This window comes from Sitophilus oryzae, unplaced genomic scaffold (genome assembly GCF_002938485.1).
Source record: "Sitophilus oryzae breed Bouriz unplaced genomic scaffold, Soryzae_2.0 scaffold_1111_pilon_pilon, whole genome shotgun sequence".
NCBI lineage: Eukaryota > Metazoa > Arthropoda > Insecta > Coleoptera > Curculionidae > Sitophilus > Sitophilus oryzae.
The window spans coordinates 1,373-21,366 of record NW_022145740.1 but is presented as its reverse complement, the minus strand read 5'-3'; the positions used below and the strand labels follow the sequence as shown (position 1 = coordinate 21,366).

The following is a 19,994-nucleotide window of genomic DNA, read 5'->3' as shown; positions in this document are numbered from 1 at the left end:
TGTTTTTTATTAATGTAATAAACTGTATTATTAAATTTCTAGGTTAGGGTAACATAGTAATAAGTGCTTAAAATGTTATGAAGTTTTTTATAAAAATTACTGCAGAGCTTGTAGCACTTTTTTATTTATTTTCAGTTTAATCTACTCACTTATAAATTGAATGTATACAGGGTGAGTCTTAAATAAGTGCAAATATTTTAAGAACTGGTATATATCGATAAAAGAAACATATTTTCTTTTTACCATTTTTCAAATAAGCCCAAAATAACCGAATTATTTAAGTTTGAAAATTAAAAAAAAGTGATTTTTTTTGAAAAAATTTTGAGAGCCACTGGCTTTTTTCTGTATTTGCATCCCTTTCAGGGTTGTTAAGTAGTTTATGAAGCAAAAAACTACGCCAAAAATTACGCGTAGTTTTTTGTATTAACTACGTTTTAAAATTTTAAAAACTTCCTTCAAAAACTACACAAAAACTACGTTAAAAACTACCTAAAAAAAATATAGTAAAACAGACAATTTAGACAAAAATCAAGCCAAATTCTTATCATGGAAGTATGAAGTTATATTATATTTGTATAAGTTAAACAACATCAGAAAAAAAGACATTTTTTTTTCCAACAAAAGTGTATTTTCTACGAAATACAAAGTAACATTGAACACAAAATAAACTATAAATTCTTATGGAGAAATTCTCCATAGACATTCTCCAGGAGAATATATGATTTTTTACATCTAAAGGCACAACTTCATAATTCCCCTCTTCACAGAAGGTATGGAGCAAGGTATGGAGACTGGAGACATCGACGCCTTCCAAGCATTTTTAACTACTAAGTATCAAAAATATCACATAATAAGGAACAAATTCACAAAATATAGATTTTTTATTTCTTTAAATTGATCGACAAAGTTTTTAGGTTATGTTTTCACTGTTATTTAAAAAAAACTACATTAGTTACATAAACTACACATTTACTACTCGACATTTAAAAAACTACTTGTGACATGTAGTAAATGCAGTTTATTAATTACTACGTGTAGTTTAGCAACTCTGATCCCTTTTAGTGCCGTAACCATAGAGTAAAGCTGTACCTAACTGTAGTAATATCAGAGATTAAGAAATTATACCGTGGAAAAATTTGCGGTGAACAGGCAGATCTAAAAAGTATTCGAAAAATATACAGGAAAAGTTAAAAGAAAATGCACGATTTTCAACATCCTTTTTTTGTGAAAAAAACCTCATAGACGTGTTCGTAGGGTCGAAAAATACCACCCCTGAAATTATTTGCACTTATTTAAGACTCACCCTGTATAATTTATAAATTATTATTAAAAATTAAAAAAAAAATTTAATTATTTTTACGCAATTTAATTATTTTTATGCAGTTGTATTTTTATGCAAATATCCTTCAAAATATAAGTGTGTTTCAAATGTATATATACAGAAAGAAACAAACTAAGAAACAGCAACTTTTTTTAGATTTTTTGAAATAAATATTCAGGGGATTGTACAAATAATATACTAAATTTTGTAGTTTATTTTTAGTAATTGTATATCATATCCGTGTGAATTATGAAAATTAAATGGGCAGGTTTCATTTTACAGTATGATCAAAAAGACTTGCGACGAAGCCTTGTATTGTATATGATTACAGATAAACAGTAAGTACCAAAAATTATACTAATATACAGGGTGTCCGAATATTCATTGGACAAAATTAACTTCTGTACGAAAGTGCTTCGTTTGTCCACTAGAGAGCATCAAACTTTAAAAAAATAAACACATTTTTTCAGCTATTTTAAGAACCGTTATTTCTATTTAAATAAGATTTTGGGTGTCTATGTTTTGCTGAGTGCTTTAACATTTGGCTTTTATAAAAATCAAGAAAAAGTGCGGGAAGAGAGAAAACTATCTCCACCCTTACTTAAATTTTGTTATAAATAATTACCAAGTCCACCGACAACAGATTTTCTTTTCGTAAAATGATGCTTCTAGTATTTACTACATCTTTTATCTGTTGTAGAAAAACGAGGAAATTTTTTGAGGAAAAATTTTTGGAGAATTTATTATTCCATAGCACACACACGAATTATACAGGGAGTTCTAATATTCCGCGGATATAGATAGACCGTGGAAATAGTTTTGACATTTCCCGTACATTTTCTTGATTTTTGTGAAAGTCGAATAATTTAGAGCACTTAGCAAAACATAGACACCCAAAATTTTATTCGAAATAACTATTTTTAAAATATCTAAAAATTTTTTTTAAAATATCTAAAAAAATGTGTTTATTTTTTCGAAAAACTTAACTAATACCATATGTCCTCCTCATGATCCACTTTCTTATCTCTCTAATGATAATGTAAACTTACACAGTTTCTTTTTTTCGCCCGTAGTTCTTGAAGAGCTTCGCAGTACAATTAATACCATCAAAAATAAATTCTCTTCAGGGACCGACGGGCTAACTTTAAAAATGTTTTCGAATCTGCCAGAAAGCACTCTGAATCACCTAACAACTTTAATAAACATGTCGTTCCAAAGTGGTATTTTTCCAAAATGTCTTAAGACGGCAATAATCATTCCACTGCACAAAGGAGGAGACAAAGATGAAGCTTCTAACTATCGCCCAATTGCACTCCTTCCAACGCTATCTAAGATCATAGAAAGGTTGGTTAAAAGCAGGCTGGTATCTTTTCTGTTTAAGTACAAAATACTTACTGAATATCAATTTGGATTTCTAAGCAACAAGTCCACAAATGACGCTATGTTTTCCCTCCTTAATAAAGTTTACTCTAGCCTAAACAACCATCATTCTACAGCAACAATTTTCTGTGATTTTTCTAAGGTGTTCGATTGTGTAAATCATAAGATCCTAATTAATAAACTGCAGCACTATGGGTTCAGGGGATCATCTCTCGAATGGTTTAAGTCGTATCTGAGCAACAGAAGTCAACTTGTGAGGGTGGATACCACGTTGTCTTCTAGCAAGCCAATAGAATGTGGAGTACCACAAGGCTCAGTACTAGGCCCTATTTTGTTTCTTCTTTTTATTAACGACATTGCTAACATAAACATCAGTGGCAAAATATGTCTTTTTGCGGACGACACTAGCTTCACTTGGAGCAACAAGGACATCGCGGCACTTCATAGGATTATATCAAATGACTTAATCACCATTAAATCTTGGTGCGATTCGAACCTCCTGAGTCTCAACATTTCTAAAACTAAGGCTTTGTCGTATAAAAACTCGTTGCAGCCTTTTGTACTTGACAACACCACCATTGACGTCGTAAAATCCGTAAAATTCTTAGGGCTTGTTGTGGACAATTCTCTGAAATGGGACATACATATCGAAGCTTTGTCGAAAAAATTGAGCTCTGCCTGTTTTGCATTAAGGTCTGTTTCTAAGGAGCTTAACTTGTCAGTGGCTAGAACTGTTTATTATGCACTTTTTGAGTCGCACCTCAGGTATGCCCTTCCATTCTGGGGTACGTGTTGTGCGGCTCAATTTGACCGCATTTTCAAGCTCCAGAAGAGAGCTGTTCGATATTCACTGGGACTAAACAGCAGAACTCATTGCCGGGGCTTTTTTAGAGAATTAAAAATATTGACTCTTCCTTCCTTATTTATATTTGAATCCGTTTGCCTAATACGTAAACATGTATCAGCTTCTCAAGAAAGGCCATCTCACACTTATCCACTCAGGAACGCGGAGCAAGATCTTTATCTACCTACCCCACGCTCAGAGTTAGTTAAAAGTTCAATATTATACAACTCGAAAAAAATGCACACTCACCTGCCATTTGAAATCAAATCCATAACATCATTTTTTTCATTTCGCAAAGCATTGAACTCTTATTTACTAGACAAGGCTTTCTACGCCGTAATATCTACGCCGTATCAAATCGAATTTGATCTTGAAAACACTGGTCTAATGTTTGCTATTGCTATATTTACTAATGACATCGAAATTAATTTATTTAGAGGTCATTGATATTTTGCTATAAACTGGCTAAATATTTTTGAATATTATTTTATTTTTTTTTGTTCTTTGACATTGTAAACATTTATATATGTTTATTTTAACAATAAGACTGACAATATTATTTGTATAATGTTTTGTATTATCTTTGGTTTATTTGTTTGTGTACCTTGTTTTTTTTTACTTTGTTTGTTAGTTTACCTTTGTCCACAAATTGAAAAAATTTTTTGACAATAAAGGCATTTATTTATTTATTTATTTTAAAAGTTTAATGCTGTCTAGCGGACAAACCAAGCACTTTTGTACACAGAGTGTCACAGAAATAAGTGCAAGTAAAATTAACTGTTAGTATAGTTAACAAGTAAAATTAACAGTAAGTTAAAATTAACTGGTAGTATAGTTCAACCCCAGAAACACGCCTATGAAGTTTTTTTCGCGAAAAAAAAATTTAAAATTCGGAATTTTTTGAAATTTTTTTTATAATTTTTTTTTAGTTTTTATTTAAAAAAAAAATTCTTCATAATATGGCAACATAGGTAGTAGACTAAATTTACAAGAAAGAAAATCCACAAAAAATCCAGTGGTTCTCAAAACTTTAGCAAAAAATATATTTTTTTTGAGAATTTTCGAAGTAAAATAAGTGCGTTATTTTGGACTTATTTGAAAAACGATAAAGATAAAATATGTTTCTTTTATCGAGATCTACCACCCTTTAAAATACTTGCACTTATTTCTGGGCCCCCTACAGAGGTAAATTGTGTCCAATGAACTTATATTGATTCCAAATATACGTAATAGCTCTATGTCCACGGAATTTTGAAACACCCTGTATTTTTATATGACAAATTATTTATTATTATAAAGAAATACCTACTGAGAATTTATTATCACCAAGCAGTCTTATTTTATGTTTCTAAGTACCCTTTTTATGTTTTATATTACTTATTTTATGTTTTTAAGTACTTTTTATGAAATAAATTTCATCAAAATGCAACCTTTATGCGAAATGCAATTTTAAATTGTCGCCTCTTCACTACAAGCTCCACTTTATGCCAATAGATGTCTCGAATATATCAAATTCCAGCTAAAATGACTAACAGCTGCGCAAAATAATCAAAATTTTTCGAATTCTTTCTAAAATTGATCGCGATATAGGCCAATTTAAATACAATATCAAGGTCAACTCAAGAAATTTTTACGATCATAGGCATTAATCATTTTGTATTAAATGTGAAACAAAGTGCGTTGGTTTTGCTTAGACTTAACTCACCGTATAACAGGTATTACGAAAGTTTGTGACACATAAATACCTAGTAATAAATGGAGGTGGGCAGTTATATGCGAGAGATGTATATTTAGTTCTTGCACTGGCTTCTAAAAGCTGTTAGATGTTTATGAAATTTATGCTGTGAGACGTCACAATGTATTGCATTTTGCATAAAGCTGCATTACTGGTGTATATTCCAGGGAATTTTATAATAAATTTTGCGTTCTTTTTGTATTTTTATTAATTCTGTTATTTATATTATTATTAAATTTTTAATTATTGTTTGGATATTTTCTATATCTGAATGTGTTATATGTAATTTTGTGATTTATATTTATACAAGGTGAGTTTCCTACGATGTTCTCTATGGGTATCTCGGAAACTACTGGAGATAGAGAGTCGGTTAAATGGGAAAAGAATTGCAGTTTTGTGGGGTCACAAATATGCGCCTTTCAGATTTTTAAAAAAATTCATGGCTTACTAGATATTTCGAAAAAAACAAATTTCTGCTAATTTAAAAATTGTCTCTAATTCCATTATAAGCTATTTTAGACAAAAAGTTTTCAGATAAAAGTTGTAGATAATCACATCCTTAATGAGATTGTGTCCTTCTTTTTTTTCTAAAGCCTGTCATTTTTGACATATGACACAAACATATGTTTTTTTAAATGGAAACCATAGTGGGCCATGACTTCATAAAAAGCGCCATTTTTTAAGATTTTTAGCGATATAAGCTATAATATGTTTTTTTCAGCAAATTATTGAGTTATAGGTAATTCTTATCATTTTTAAACAATTTCACTTAGCCATGGAAACAGGTTCAATCGCCGTTACTCTCAAGATTGTGAAGTCACATTCAAACCTTGTAAATTAAAATACACAAAAATTGTAAATATGAATTTTTCAAATGAAGAAAAGCGTGTACATACTCGCGCATCAATAGAGTGGTCCAACATGACTTTCATTATGACTCCCCCCATAATGAAAGAATTGAAAGAAATGTTAAACATTATTTATATCATAATTATGCCAACTCAAGGATAGGAAGAGGTGGACCAATTGCATGGGCCTCCTCCGATCACCTGACCTCCATTTTAGATTTTTTTATACGGTATGGTTAACAATAAGGTCTACAAAAAAACTTATGAATTAAGAGAGGCACTTGAAGTGGCGGTACGAGAAAAGTTTAATTAAGTCGACCGAGCCTTTTGTGAGAATAGGAATTCAGTTGACAATAGGAAAATTCAGTTTTAAAACGATGCAACTCCAAACAATGTCGGATTTTTTGAACATTTTCTAAAACTACTCAAATCTTCTTTCTTTCTCTACTTAAATCTTTCTAAAATAACTTAAAATGTATGTAGTGGTATTATTTTTTTAAGTTTTAGTTTGTGTAATGTAAATTGTAAAGAACCGTTTAATAATATATTCTTTTTAGAATTTTTATAAGTTATAAATCATAACAGAATAAGAATACCATGCAATCTAAGTGAAATTAGTCAAGAAAGATAAGAATTGGCTATAACTAATTTAACTTTTCTAACATGTCTTGGTTTTCAAGTTCTCTAAAAACGTAACATTCACCGGTCAACGTATCCTCGAAAATGTATGGTCAAGAAAAGTTGAACCAATAATCCGACATGCTTTTCTACATTTGAAAAATTCATATTTACAATTTTTGTTTATTTTAATTTACAAAGTTTGGATGCGACAGCTTTACATTTCTGAGAGCAAAGACAATTTAAACTTGTTTCCATGGCTAACTAAATGAAATCGTTTAAAAATTATAAGAATTGGCTATAACTCAGTAATTTTTCGAAGAAAACATATTATAGCTTATATCGCTGAAAAGCTTAAGAAATGGCGCTTTTTATGAAGTCATGGCCCACTATAGTTTCCATTTAAAAAAACATATGTTTGTGTCATATGTCAAAAATGACAGGCTTTAGAAAAAAACGGAGGACTCAATCTCATTAAGGATGTGATTATCTACAACTTTTATCTGAAAACTTTTTGTCTAAAATAGCTTATAATGGAATTAGGGACAATTTTTAAAAGAGCCGAAATTTCTTTTTTTCGGAATATCTAGTAAGCCATGAACTTTTTCAAAAATCTGAAAGGCGCATATATATGACCCCACAAAACTGCAATTCTTTCCCCATTTAACCGACTCTGTATCTCCAGTAGTTTCCGAGATACTCATAGAGAACATCGTAGGAAACTCACCCTGTATAAATACAGTGTAAAATAAATTGTGCAGTACAGAAATGTTCATAAAAAGTATACTTTCAACATTATAAATATAGCAAATATAACACCAATTCACCAAAATACACTAAAACACTTACTTACTTTTAAACACCGAACGCGCGTTTTGCTAACTATGTTAGCATTATCAGCAGGTTATTGAAACTTTTTGTGTATTTTACTGAATTAGTGTTTTGTTTTGTTGTGTTGAAACGTCAAAGTTTTTAAAGGTAATTTATTAATTTCCTGCCTCTTGTAAAAAAACTGGGTACTTCGCCACATAAAGAGAACGTAGCGTAGAATCCAAACGAACACTAGTAGGTCAGTGTTTTTTTAAATCGCTTACCAACAAAAAAAGCCTAACATTTCAGAATATTTATCTCCCACTTTATCAAAAGAAAGAAAAACATAAAAAAAATTATGAAATATATTAATGAATATGAAATATTACAACATACGTGTATATAATAACAGCTCGGGATTTCTACTACCAGAAATCAACAGAAGAATCAAGTTAGCATGGAGTACTTCTGGAAGAAACTCAATCATATTCAAATTTAGAATTCCACTTTATCTATAGAAGAAAATATTCAACCAACGTGTGCTACCAGTCATGATCTATGCATGCCAAACTGGACATTTAAAATGGATATTAAAAAGTTGAGAGCTAAAAGAAATCTTTTTTTGATAAAATGGATGACAATGAAAAAAAGTCTGAACCATTTGCATCAAGTGAATCAGATTATCAGCCATCTGAAAGGTCTGAATCTATTAATTCTGAAAGTATAGCTTGATTTATCATTATTTTCCAAGGTTGGCATGATTTAAATCAAATGATTTAAATCATGATTTAAATCGTGATTTAAATCAAGTGATTTTTTTAATTTTAATCATGTGATTTAAATAAAAAAAAAAATTTTATTGAAACTTTATAATAAATAAAAAAATAACGGTAAAAGTTATAAAAACGTGTCATAGGAAACAATAAAAAATATTTCTATAACAGCTATAACAGTTAATAAATCGAAAAATAATTGTAAATGTACTAACCGAACAATAGCGTATTGTTTTATTAGGAGTAAAAATTATTTGAAGGACCATAGTAAGCTATTCCGACGTTACAGGGAGGCACAAAAAGTACATTTTTATTCCGAATGGAACATAATATTTTTTTAAAACATTAAAAATTATTTTTTAATCAATTTCAAACATTGCAAATAATACAGTTATCGAGCAACAATTTGTAAACTGATTGAATTTTACACTTAATATCAATATAATGAATATATTTTTGTACTTTTGTGCTTAGACGTAACATAGTGATTTACTTTTATGCCTGGACGTTAAAATGACAAAAATTAATACTTTTAAGACGTTGGAAAAAAAAAAGACGTTTTTTTTTGCAAAATATATTGGTGACCGATGTGGAAAACACGCGCCGTAGAATTGTTAATTTTACCGGTATCGGGCAGAGTTATAAAGATTTAACCATTTAGGATTGGTCTTTAATTGGAAATAAGTCCTGATCATTTGGAAATCCGATTTAAGTATTGTTTTGGTTTGGTTTGGTTTCGATTTAAATATTGTTTTGGTTGAATTTTTATAAAAATCGAAGGAAACTCTACTAATAGGCAATGTGAAGTCAACAAATCCCTTAATATTACGGAGAAGAATGTACCGATGAACCAATTTATATCTAAAATTTCAAATATTTTCACAGATAAAATGGTTCAAGTCCAAAAAGTATAAACAAACATTCTTAAAAATTACCACATTTGTATTTTGAGCTACTTTAGTTTGCAATTATACAATTTAAAATATAATAAAGCATGTCGAGTTTTCTGCTCCAGCTTATTTTATTTTAATTAAGTAACATTAAAGAAACTCTATAACTCTTATTTTCTCCATAATTATCTTCTAGGACTTGATCCAGTTTACTTCTGAACTCCTCATATAGTACCTGTATCATGGAAAGTAATAAGGCTATGGCCATCTTTTTCGCCAAATGTTTGGTTTGACAAGAAATAACTGAGTTCTCTGAAAACCAAGTGGTTTTACAAATAAGTGCGATAATCCATGCTTGACATCAAAATGGGACACTCTGTATACAACATATTATATATTTCGTAGAATTATCTTGCAACAAAATAACTTAGAAATCCAGTCTAATTTTCCTTTTTGCTTTCCTTGGAACTAATTTTAAATGCAAAACAGAGATTTGCATGCGTAAGTTCATGCACAATTTTAATATTTCTAGTAATATTAGAATATTTAACGAGAATATTCCTAATAAAATCAACATATAGCATAGCACTTTGTTTTCTTTACTTTTCTTATAATTTTATAAAGCCTATTACCTTTAATATAGTTTTATATAATATGTTTAGTATCAGAAAAAAGGGAAATTAAAACAACTTTCGTTGCACGTCATCAGTGACACCATGCGTCGTCTTATGGAGTTTGCTGGTGGTCGTATATGATGTGCAACCAAAGTTATTTTAATTTCCCTATATATAAATATATTTTTTGTATTATTGGTAATTTGGGTCTAGGTATTTTTGGTTCAATTTGAAATTATACCATTAAGTGGGCATTTAATATATGTTAGTTCACGAATATCGATGCTAGCTAGATTCTGATGATGCCTAAAATAAAAACTGGCGAAACGTTAACTTAGGGTGGATGTTTTAAGACCAAGATTATACGGGACGTTGTTGCAGCCACCCGATAAAAATATATTTATATCCAAAAGAAGGTTCAAGAAAATACACAAGCGTATATAAGTATGTGTTACCATACTTTTGTGGTAACAAATACTAGGCTAGTTTTAAAACTCATCAACTATTTTGTAAATGAGGGATATCCTGATATTTTGAAGGAATCCGTCTATCTTTGCAGAATAACGTGTATTTAGCGGCTAGTTTACAAACCAGCTGCTTAATTTGCAGAGCTTATATTTGTTTTGGCATATTGTCATGATTTTAAACAGTTGTTTTAATATTAACCAGTTATTTTTGTACAATAAATATTTATAATTTTGACTAATATAATAACATCATGATGTCGCAAACTGCATTATTGTTATTTCTTATTATACTCCACCAAAAACTTCCGGAACGTCAACCTTTACGTCAAGAAGACTAGACTACGTAAGTAGAGCCTCTACGTCAAAAACATTCAATTCGTTATCATGTTAGTAGCACATGTAAGTCTGTGTAAATAAGTCATAAGGAAGAGTCTAATAAGTTGATGGTTAACATATTATTCAACAAGTTTGCATTTTTGATGTATTAAATATTACGATATTAAAAAGTAAGTGATAGATAATAATCTATACTAATAAATAAAATACTTAAGTGACTGATTAATCACGATCCTGCTCAAACCACTCAACGTCAGAAGCTCAATTTTGGCATACAGGTTGATTCTAGGGTGTAGAGGTTCGATAAGAAGGGATTTTTCGAAATTCCACTTCCAAGGGGGTGAAACCACCCCTCAAATATTACAATATTTTATATTTAAAAAACGGTCAAGTTTTCGAAAAAATGCTTAAACGCGTATATTTTATTTTGTTTTTTTAATTTTAAGATTTTTTAAAAATGTATACAGGGTGTTTCGAAAAATCTGGTCACTGATTAATCACGATCCTGCTTAAAGCGCTTGACGTAAAAAGCTGATTTTTGGAAAACTGATTGACTTTAGGGTGTAGAGGTTCGATAAAAAGGGATTTTTCGAAACTCGAATTCTAAGGGGGTGAAACCACCCCTCAAATATTAGAATATTTTTTATTTAAAAACCGGTGAGTTTTTCGGAAAAACTCTTAAACACGTATATTTTATTTTGTTGTTTTACGTATTTTAAAATTTTTTAAAAATTTATACAGGGTGTTTCATAAAATATGACCACTAAGTAATCACGATTCTGCTTAAAATGCTTGACTTTTAAAGCTGATTTTTGGCGAACGGATTGACTGTGGGGTGTAGAGGTTCGATAAGGAGGGGTTGCTTGAAAACTTTTAAAACTTCTTTTAAAAAATCATACAGGGTGTTCCAAAAAGTTGACGTAAAAAGCTTATTTTTGGCAAACGGATTTTTTGAAAGTCAAATTCCAACAAGATGAAACTACCTCTCAAATATTACCAAGTTATATAATAATATCGCCATATGGTTTTTTCTCATGCTGACATAAATGTGAGAAAATTTCATCCAATTTGTATGTTAATGAAAATTCTTGCTTTGCTTTATCATCACCATTACAAATGAGTAATTGACGAGAACGAAGTCGCGGGTACACGCTAGTTAATTTTTTAATATTTCACCAATATTTTATAAACAATCTGCCGCTGGTAAAGGTTGGTTTAGGATTAATATTTGAAAACAACAAATGTGCAGATTTTAAACAAAAGTCTTAAAACAGTTTTCTAATAGTAAACTGTGCTCGAAAACGTTAAATGTTTCCTTTGATCTGCATTTACATTGTTATATTTTCAATATAATATTTTAACGTATATATGAATAATATGTAAAAGATTACCCTTCGACTATTAATATTCTATATTTACGAAATGTTAAATTCTAGTTTTATAGTATACAGTATGTAACCGGATTGTTTTTACAAAAGGAAAATCTTTTTTATTATTGACATTTTGAAAAACATGCATTCTTCATAAAAAAATTTGCTTGTTATAAAATGGCTAATCCCGCTTATACTTTTCCAACTTTCCATACCGTTTTAGAGAAAATTAAAAAAAACATGAAAATATAATTGAATTTTTCTCTTCTGAAGTCCAAACAATTAAAAGGCCTTTCTAAGGTAATATAATTTCGACTTCATTCTTTGATAGATGGTTATTATTAATTTTGATTAATGTCATATTGTTGTGGTTGTAAAGTACCACATCTTCCAATAAACTCATGAACTAAATAAATTTTGTTCTTCTTTAACATTTTGTATAGCAAAAAATAATGACGCTAATTAATATTCTATCAATAACAATCTTTCAAAAAATGAAATCGAAATTATATTACCATAGAATCGCGTTTTGATTTTTAGGAATTTCTTTGACTCTTTCTTCGATCTTTATGAATAAATTCAATTATATTTTTAGTTTTTTTTTAATTTTTTCTAAAACGGTATGGAAATATGGAAAAGTATAAACTGGATTAATCATTACAGAACAAGCAAAATTTTTTTATGAAGAATGCATTTTTCTCAAAATGTTAATAATAAAAAAGTTTTTATTTTTGCAAAGACAATCCGGGGACATATTGTATGTAAAATTACTAATAATAATTTATAATAAATAATATGTGTGTTATTTACGAAAGTGTTTAGCTAAACCATGCTTTAACTTATTTGTGGTTTGACGTTATTTCAAAAATAAACATGTACACTGTGCCTAATATATGTGACGCCACAAACACTTACTAGAGCATATTAGTATAATATGCTTATCGTAAATTCACGCGAAATTTACTTAATTTCTTTTTTTTTCTTCAGAAATTCATATAGGATGATAAAATATTTTCTAAAGGTTAATATTAGTGTTAATTTTACCTCTACTCATTGAGGTTTAAGTTAAAAATTTATTAGGCTTTGTAATTTTTTTAAAATTGGTTAATTTCTTCTAATAGTATCTCTACAACCTTCCATATACAGGGTGAGTTTTCTACGATATTCGGTCGGTTAAATGGGGAAAGAACTGTAGTTTTGCGGGGACAAACATATGCACTTTTCAGATTTTTGAAAAAGTTTATGGCTTACTAGATATTTCGAAAAAAAACAAATTTTGGCTATTTTAAAAAGAGTTCCAGATAAAAGTTGTAGATGATCACATCTTTAATGAGATGGTGTTCTCCTTTTTTTTTCTAAATCCTGTCATTTTTGACATATGACACTATCATATGTTTTTTAAATGAAAACCATAGTTGGCCATAACTTCATAAAAAGCGCCATTTTTTAAGCTTTTCAGCAATATAAGCTATAATATGTTTTTTTTTTCGAAAAATTACTGAGTTATATATAGTCAATTCTTATCTTTTTGAACAACTTCAAAATAGCGTTTTTTATGAGGTAACTCTAGTTTCAATTTAAAAAAAATAATGTTATTATATGTCAAAAATAACAGGCTTCGGAAAAACGGAGGAAACAATCGCATTAAGGATATGATTATCTGCAACTTTTGTTGCAAAATAGGTTATCATGAAATTGGGAGCATTTTTAAAACAGCCGAAATTTGTTTTTTTCGAAAAATCTAGTAAGCCATCAACTTTTTCAAAAATGTGAAAAGCGCATATATTTGATCTTACAAAACTGCAATTCTTTCCCCATTTAACCGACTCTCTAGCTACAGTAGTTTCCGAGATACTAGAACATCGTAGAAAAGTTACCCTGTATAATAACAAATAAAAAACTATTATTTTACGACTATCTATATTCAATCATTTTCGAATATTTATGTATAAATAATATTTATATTTAGTAATATCTCTTACTTACCATTATTGACCCCATAATAATAATAATTACTAACTATCATATACAATTTCCACATATGTTAACTGCGGATTAGTGTAGTATAGATACCAATCAATATTGTTTGTAGGTATAAGTGTATTTTAGGTATATGTACATAAAAATATGCATCGGTATAAAAATCCGTGTGTGTAATAATGTGTGTAATAATATCCAAACTATAGTTTTATGTATAGCTTAATTTGTATTTAATACAACCATATAATATGGTTAATAGTAAAATCAAAAGGAGTATAACAAATAAAATGGTTAATGGCTGAAGCGCAGATGAGGAGGAGAAGAAGCATGATGACGATAACTTAAAATATATAAAAAAATAATCAAAAATAGGAATAAAAATGTCAAGCAAAATAGGTTAAAAGCTAAAACATATAGGATGATTTTCGATATCTTGTCATACTAGAACTTTATTGTTGTTTCGTTTATTTGTTGCTTAGTTTTCAAGTGTTGTAATGAAATTAACCATATTTAACACAAATAACACAGTATAATATTATCTGTGTATTTAACTTAAATTTAGCAATGTACGAAAAATATATATGACAAATTTTTTTGTTAAAAAACAATAAACAGTTTTCTCAAGTTGCAAATGGTACCTCGTGCTTCATTTGCTTCCTTTTTTCGTTTTTCAGGATCACTAGTTCATCGTTGCTGATTCCTCCCGTATTGATGAAGGCAGAAACACTAAGTGATATCATAATTTTTGGGATTATGGAATTTTTTGAGTGTATGTACTTGCACATGATATACGCATATGCTTCAACTTAGGAAACTGTCTCGACAGGCATGTTTTTGTTGTTTTGGTTTAAACATATTTGTTTCATTTTTATTCAGGATTTTTTTCTTTTTTTTTAATTTTATACGAATTTGATTGTTTTGATCGACATGTAAACAGCCGTGTGAAAAAATAATGAATTCAGGTAATTAAAAATAGGCCAAATTCAGATGATTGATGTCATTTCAGTATTCTTGAAATTTTATGAATCTTTAGGGATTTTTTTGTTTCTGGTAATGTTTTGACATTTGTAAAGGAAATATTCTTGGGTTTAAGTAAGGTGCCGTCTAAAGTTAAATTCGATAAAATGATTTAATTCTTTATAATAACTTTATTAATAAACGAGTATTTATATACAGGGTGAATGTTAAATAAGTGCAAATATTTTCAGGACTTGTACAATCTCGATAAAAGAAACATATTTTCTCTTTACCGTTTTCAAATAAGTCCAAAATATCTGAGTTATTTTACTTTAAAAATTTATGCAAAAAATATTTTTTGCTGATATTTCGAGAACCACTGTTTTTTTTTCTGGATTTTCTTTTTTGGAAATTTAATCGACTACCTATGTTGCCATAATATCAAGATATGTTTTTTTACTAAAAATTTAAAAAAATACATTTTTTTTCGAAAAATGCCAAATTTTACAAAAAAAATAATTGATATATACAGGGTGTCATAGAAATAGGTGCAAGTATTTTAACTGGTAATATATTTGAACCCTAGAAACACGCCTATGAGGTGTTTTTCGCAAAAAAAAAAATTTGGAAAATTCGAAATTTTTTGAAAATTTTTTGGAATTTTTTTTAGTGTATAGTTAAAAACATAATTTTTTGATAATATGGCAACATAGGTATTAGATTAAATTTACAAGAAAGAAAATCCAGAAAAGATCCAGTGGTTCTCAAAATTTTAGCAAAAAATATTTTTTTTTCGAAATTTTCAAAGTAAAATAACTCGTAACGTTATTTTGGACTTATTTGAAAAACGATAAAGAGAAAATATGTTTCTTTTATCGAGATCTACCACCCCTTAAAATACTTGCACTTATTTCTGGGACACCCTGTATATATTATTATTGATATTAATTTATTCCATAACCTCTGCTTCATGCTAATGTATGAAATGCAAAAGGCATGCGCGTTATGTTCAAGGAACCTTTGACCACATCGAAAAATGGTGCGATATAGCTTTACAGTAATATTACCTATTTGTTACCGGAGAATTATTTACCAATTTGTAGAATAAGAGCCTTGGCTGGAATTTCAAGATAATCAGTTACCAGTGGTGACACCTGTCGAGACAGTTACCTAACTTAAAGAGTCTGCGCATGACTAGCAAAAATCAGCAGTCTGTCCTAAGCAAATGTCATCAGACATAAGTTATGTTTCTTAGAAATTCTAGTATAGCAAGAATACCGACCAGAATACTAACTCCTACACACCCACACCTTTTTAGTACTTACCACAGCCGAATCGGAGTTGAGGTAGCGGTTGGTGGCGGAATAGCCGACGCGGGGTCGCACCTTGTTCTCGATCCAGTCGTACTCCCGGTGGAGTACGCTGGGCCGCGTCGAGAACACCTTCGGCGGGCTCGTGACCACCGTCAGCCTTTTGTGCCCCACGTACGGTACGATGCGGTCGTACGAATGAACGATATGAACCTGGAAAGTGAAGTGTTTAATTGGATTTCTAAAAGAAAGTCACTGATAGTGGTTTGATTTTAGCTCATTATCTCTTTCTAAAGAATCTGGGTATTCTGCCGTTGAAAGAGTTATATTTAGATATTTTAAATAGTTGTTTAATAGTATACAGAGTAATAAGGTCTTAACCACTTTTTTTTAATAATAGGGGGCCGTCCTGGGTCGAAAACACTGCGACGTGTGAGGCATATTGTGTTAATCTCCTTTCTATGTCTGCACCCTTTGCATGTAGGCAAAGAAAATAAAGTTCTCCTACTTTAGGTGATAGAAGTCAATGAAAAAGCTTGAAAAGCAATGAAAAAGCAAACGATCTAGCGAGAAAAGGAACACTCCACTAACTGGACCAGAAGACTCGTCTGGGAATGCCTAAGTGAACTGGAAACTCTGTCTCGAAGGAACAGAATTAAATTATTCTGGGTGCCGGGCCACAGCGGCATCCAAGGCAACGAAAAAGCCAATGGGCTAGCTAGGCAAGGATCATCGGCATCTTATCTTGGCCCAGAGCCAGTACTGGGAATACCAAAATGTATGGCCCGTAGTGCACTAAAACTCTGGATCAGGGAAAAGCAGAATGTCCACTGGAGAAACAGACAGGGGTACAGGCACAGCAAGGCTTTTATCCAAGGACCTAGCTCTAAAACCGCAAAGAACTGCTAATGCTTAGCAGGAATAAATTGCGGATTACAACAGACCTCTTGACAGGACATATGGCTGTCAAGTGTTACCTGATCAAGCTCAACTTGTATCAAGGAAGTATTTGCTGCAGACTCTGCGATAAAGATCCTGAAACAGCGGAGCACATAGTATGTCACTGCGAGGCTCTGGATCGCAAGCGACACTTTTTATTTGGGAAAGCTAGGCTAGAACCGGAGGAACTATGCTCCCATCCTATCAAGGACCTGCATAAGTTAGTGCAGGGCACAGGGATAGGAGAATGGGTGCAGATATAGAAAGGGAATAAACAAAATAGGCCTCACAGGTGGCAGTGTTTCCGGCAGAGGACGGTGAAAAAAAAACTGGACCAGAACCGTTCTGCTTTCAAAGCGGAAACCAGTTTAAAGCGGAATTAAAGAACCTGGAGGACTCCATCCATAACCTGAATGGGAATCCTCCAACTGTATAAAACACTAGAAAAAGTTCCTCAGGACTTACGACCGAGAAAAATCAAAGATTTCCCTTGATTTAAATAAGAACAATCTTTTTCAATATTTTTACGGGGTGTCACAGGACACTGTCTCCTCAACGAATACCTCAGTAGATTGAAGCTGAGAAACAATGGCAAATACATATTCTGTGGAGCAAATGGGGAGACACCACTGAGTACGCCGAGACGACAACCGTTCATGCCATAAACTTTGGTACGGCTGATATCGAAGATGGAGAGCTGGCCTCTGTGGAGCCGTCTCAAATAATGGCTTTTCTCAAAGCATTGAGGCTGAATGATGTTGTGTTATGTGTTATAACCCGCTATATTTCATGAAAGGGGAACACAATAGGTCTCTAAGCTCGCGGTGATTAAGCCCCCTGCTAAACATTCTACATGTCTATACCCACTCTCCTACTCCTTGTACCCTGCACTAACTTGTGCAGGTCCTTGATAGGATGGGAGCATAGTTCCTCCGGTTCTAACCTTGCTTTTACAAATGAAAAGTGTCCCTTGCGATCCAGAGCCTCGCAGTGACATATAATGTTCAGGATCCTTATAGTAGAGTATCCAGCAAAGACTTCCTTGATACAAGTGGAGCTTGTTCAGGTAACACTTGATAACCATATGTAGTTTTAAGGGACTATGTTATAATCCGCATTCTATTCCTCCTTTATAATTAAGTTTTAGAATTAGGTCCTTGGATTAGTTCTAGCGGCTTTGCTATGCCTGTGCTCATATATGTTTTTTCAGTGGACAGTACCTACGTATGTGCTAATATCTACATTAAGTTCAAAGTCCAAAGTAAACAACCATCCGACGACCGGATTTGTAAATTTATTCGGTTGTTTCCTGCGGTCTGATGAACTTAATGCAGATATTAGAGAGTTTTCGTTGCTTACGTATTAGGACACTTGTAAGAGTTAAGACCTTTTTACTTCTCTGTATACTATTTTATTTCATAATATAGGAACCTACTTTGCTTTTAGCTCCATCTATGGTTACGCAGATGAAACTTGTTTGTTCTAGTAGGCCGCTGGTTTTATTTGATGATATGATTCGTACGATGTGTACGATTGCCGTCAAATGACGAGATCCGCTACATCTTGTCTTTTTAGTAGTATATTTGCTGCTCAAGTGCGATTTCAATGTTTATCAGAGTAAGTGATCCAACAAAGTCGACCTATGGATGGGAATAAATTTCCCAAACAGGTCGTCTGATGGTTGTTTCCTTCGGTCTTGTAAGGGTTAGGACCTTTTTACTTCTCTGTATACTATTTTATTTTATATAGAACACTGCTTTCCTTTTAGCTCTATCTACGGATACGTAAATGAAGGAAGCTAGTTTTTTTATTTATTTTTTTTTTGCTCTAATGACAGGAAAATTAATTTAAAAAATCCCTACTTTGCTATGGCCTCCATCTACGGTTACGTAGAAAAAGCAAAGTAGTTTTTTTTTTGGCAGAAAATTTGTTTTACGAGTAAAAAGCCGCTAATAACAAATTAGTTCCAGTTTCGATACTACTTAGTAGTATTTTACAAAAAAAAACCTTTATATCATTAGTTGTCAAATACCGAGACTTTCTTCAAAAAAACGAACCCAACACCAAGGTATAGACATTATTTAGTACATTATGATTATTGTACTGATTGTAGGCACACACAATCTGCACTTGACTTCTGTTAATCACACTGGCTTTAAATGCCTATTATGTCGCAATGCCCTCTTAGTAAACACAGTACAGTTTTACTATGTTGGCTTAAAGCCTGGCGTAAATTTTAGCATTGCGTCTTGGTAAATTTTTCTACCATTCTAAAAATTTCTTGGCCACAAACTGTAAAGGTACGCGCACACTGACCAACGCCGCACGAATGGCACTTTTTTTTCTTGTCGCGCACACTAAGCCGTACCGAACGCGCCGCATTATTCGCTATTTTGTTTATTTTTGCCCCTACTACACTACGTATTTGCCAATCGGATTTCTCATCAGTCGCTTCCAAAGTCCTGCCTGCGGTGACAAGCGTATTTTTTAATATTTCTCGACAATGAATGACAACAAACAAGAAATAATTATAAGCTCCTTGCTAATAAAAGAAGAAGAAATCACGAGAAAGAATCGAAAGTTATAGGTTCACAATATTTACAAAAATTCACAATATTTCCATATTCACTTGAGGATGAAGTAAACATTTTTCAGTATGAGCCATGAAAAATTTGCTTTACTTTCTTAGCATAATTTCTAATCTCCTCTTCGACTACCTACGTAGAGTGGAAGGAATTGTGTGTGACGTCAGCAGCACTAGTAGCATTTACCGAAAATCATTCTGGCCCAACAATGCTGGCC

The 19,994-nt window shown here is 31.3% G+C and overlaps 1 protein-coding gene across 7 annotated transcripts in view; it reads right to left on the bottom strand.

The window, feature by feature from the left end:
* LOC115881689 (uncharacterized protein CG45076-like) overlaps positions 1–16,466 on the bottom strand; it is a gene marked incomplete at its 5' end in the record, with an annotated part of 225,172 nt that extends 208,706 nt beyond the window's left edge. For all 7 annotated transcript variants that reach the window (XM_030899284.1, XM_030899294.1, XM_030899300.1 and 4 more), the window contains 1 exon segment: positions 16,269–16,466. In XM_030899284.1, the coding sequence (XP_030755144.1) occupies positions 16,269–16,466 (198 nt within the window).
* Between the last annotated feature and the right edge of the window lie 3,528 nt (positions 16,467–19,994).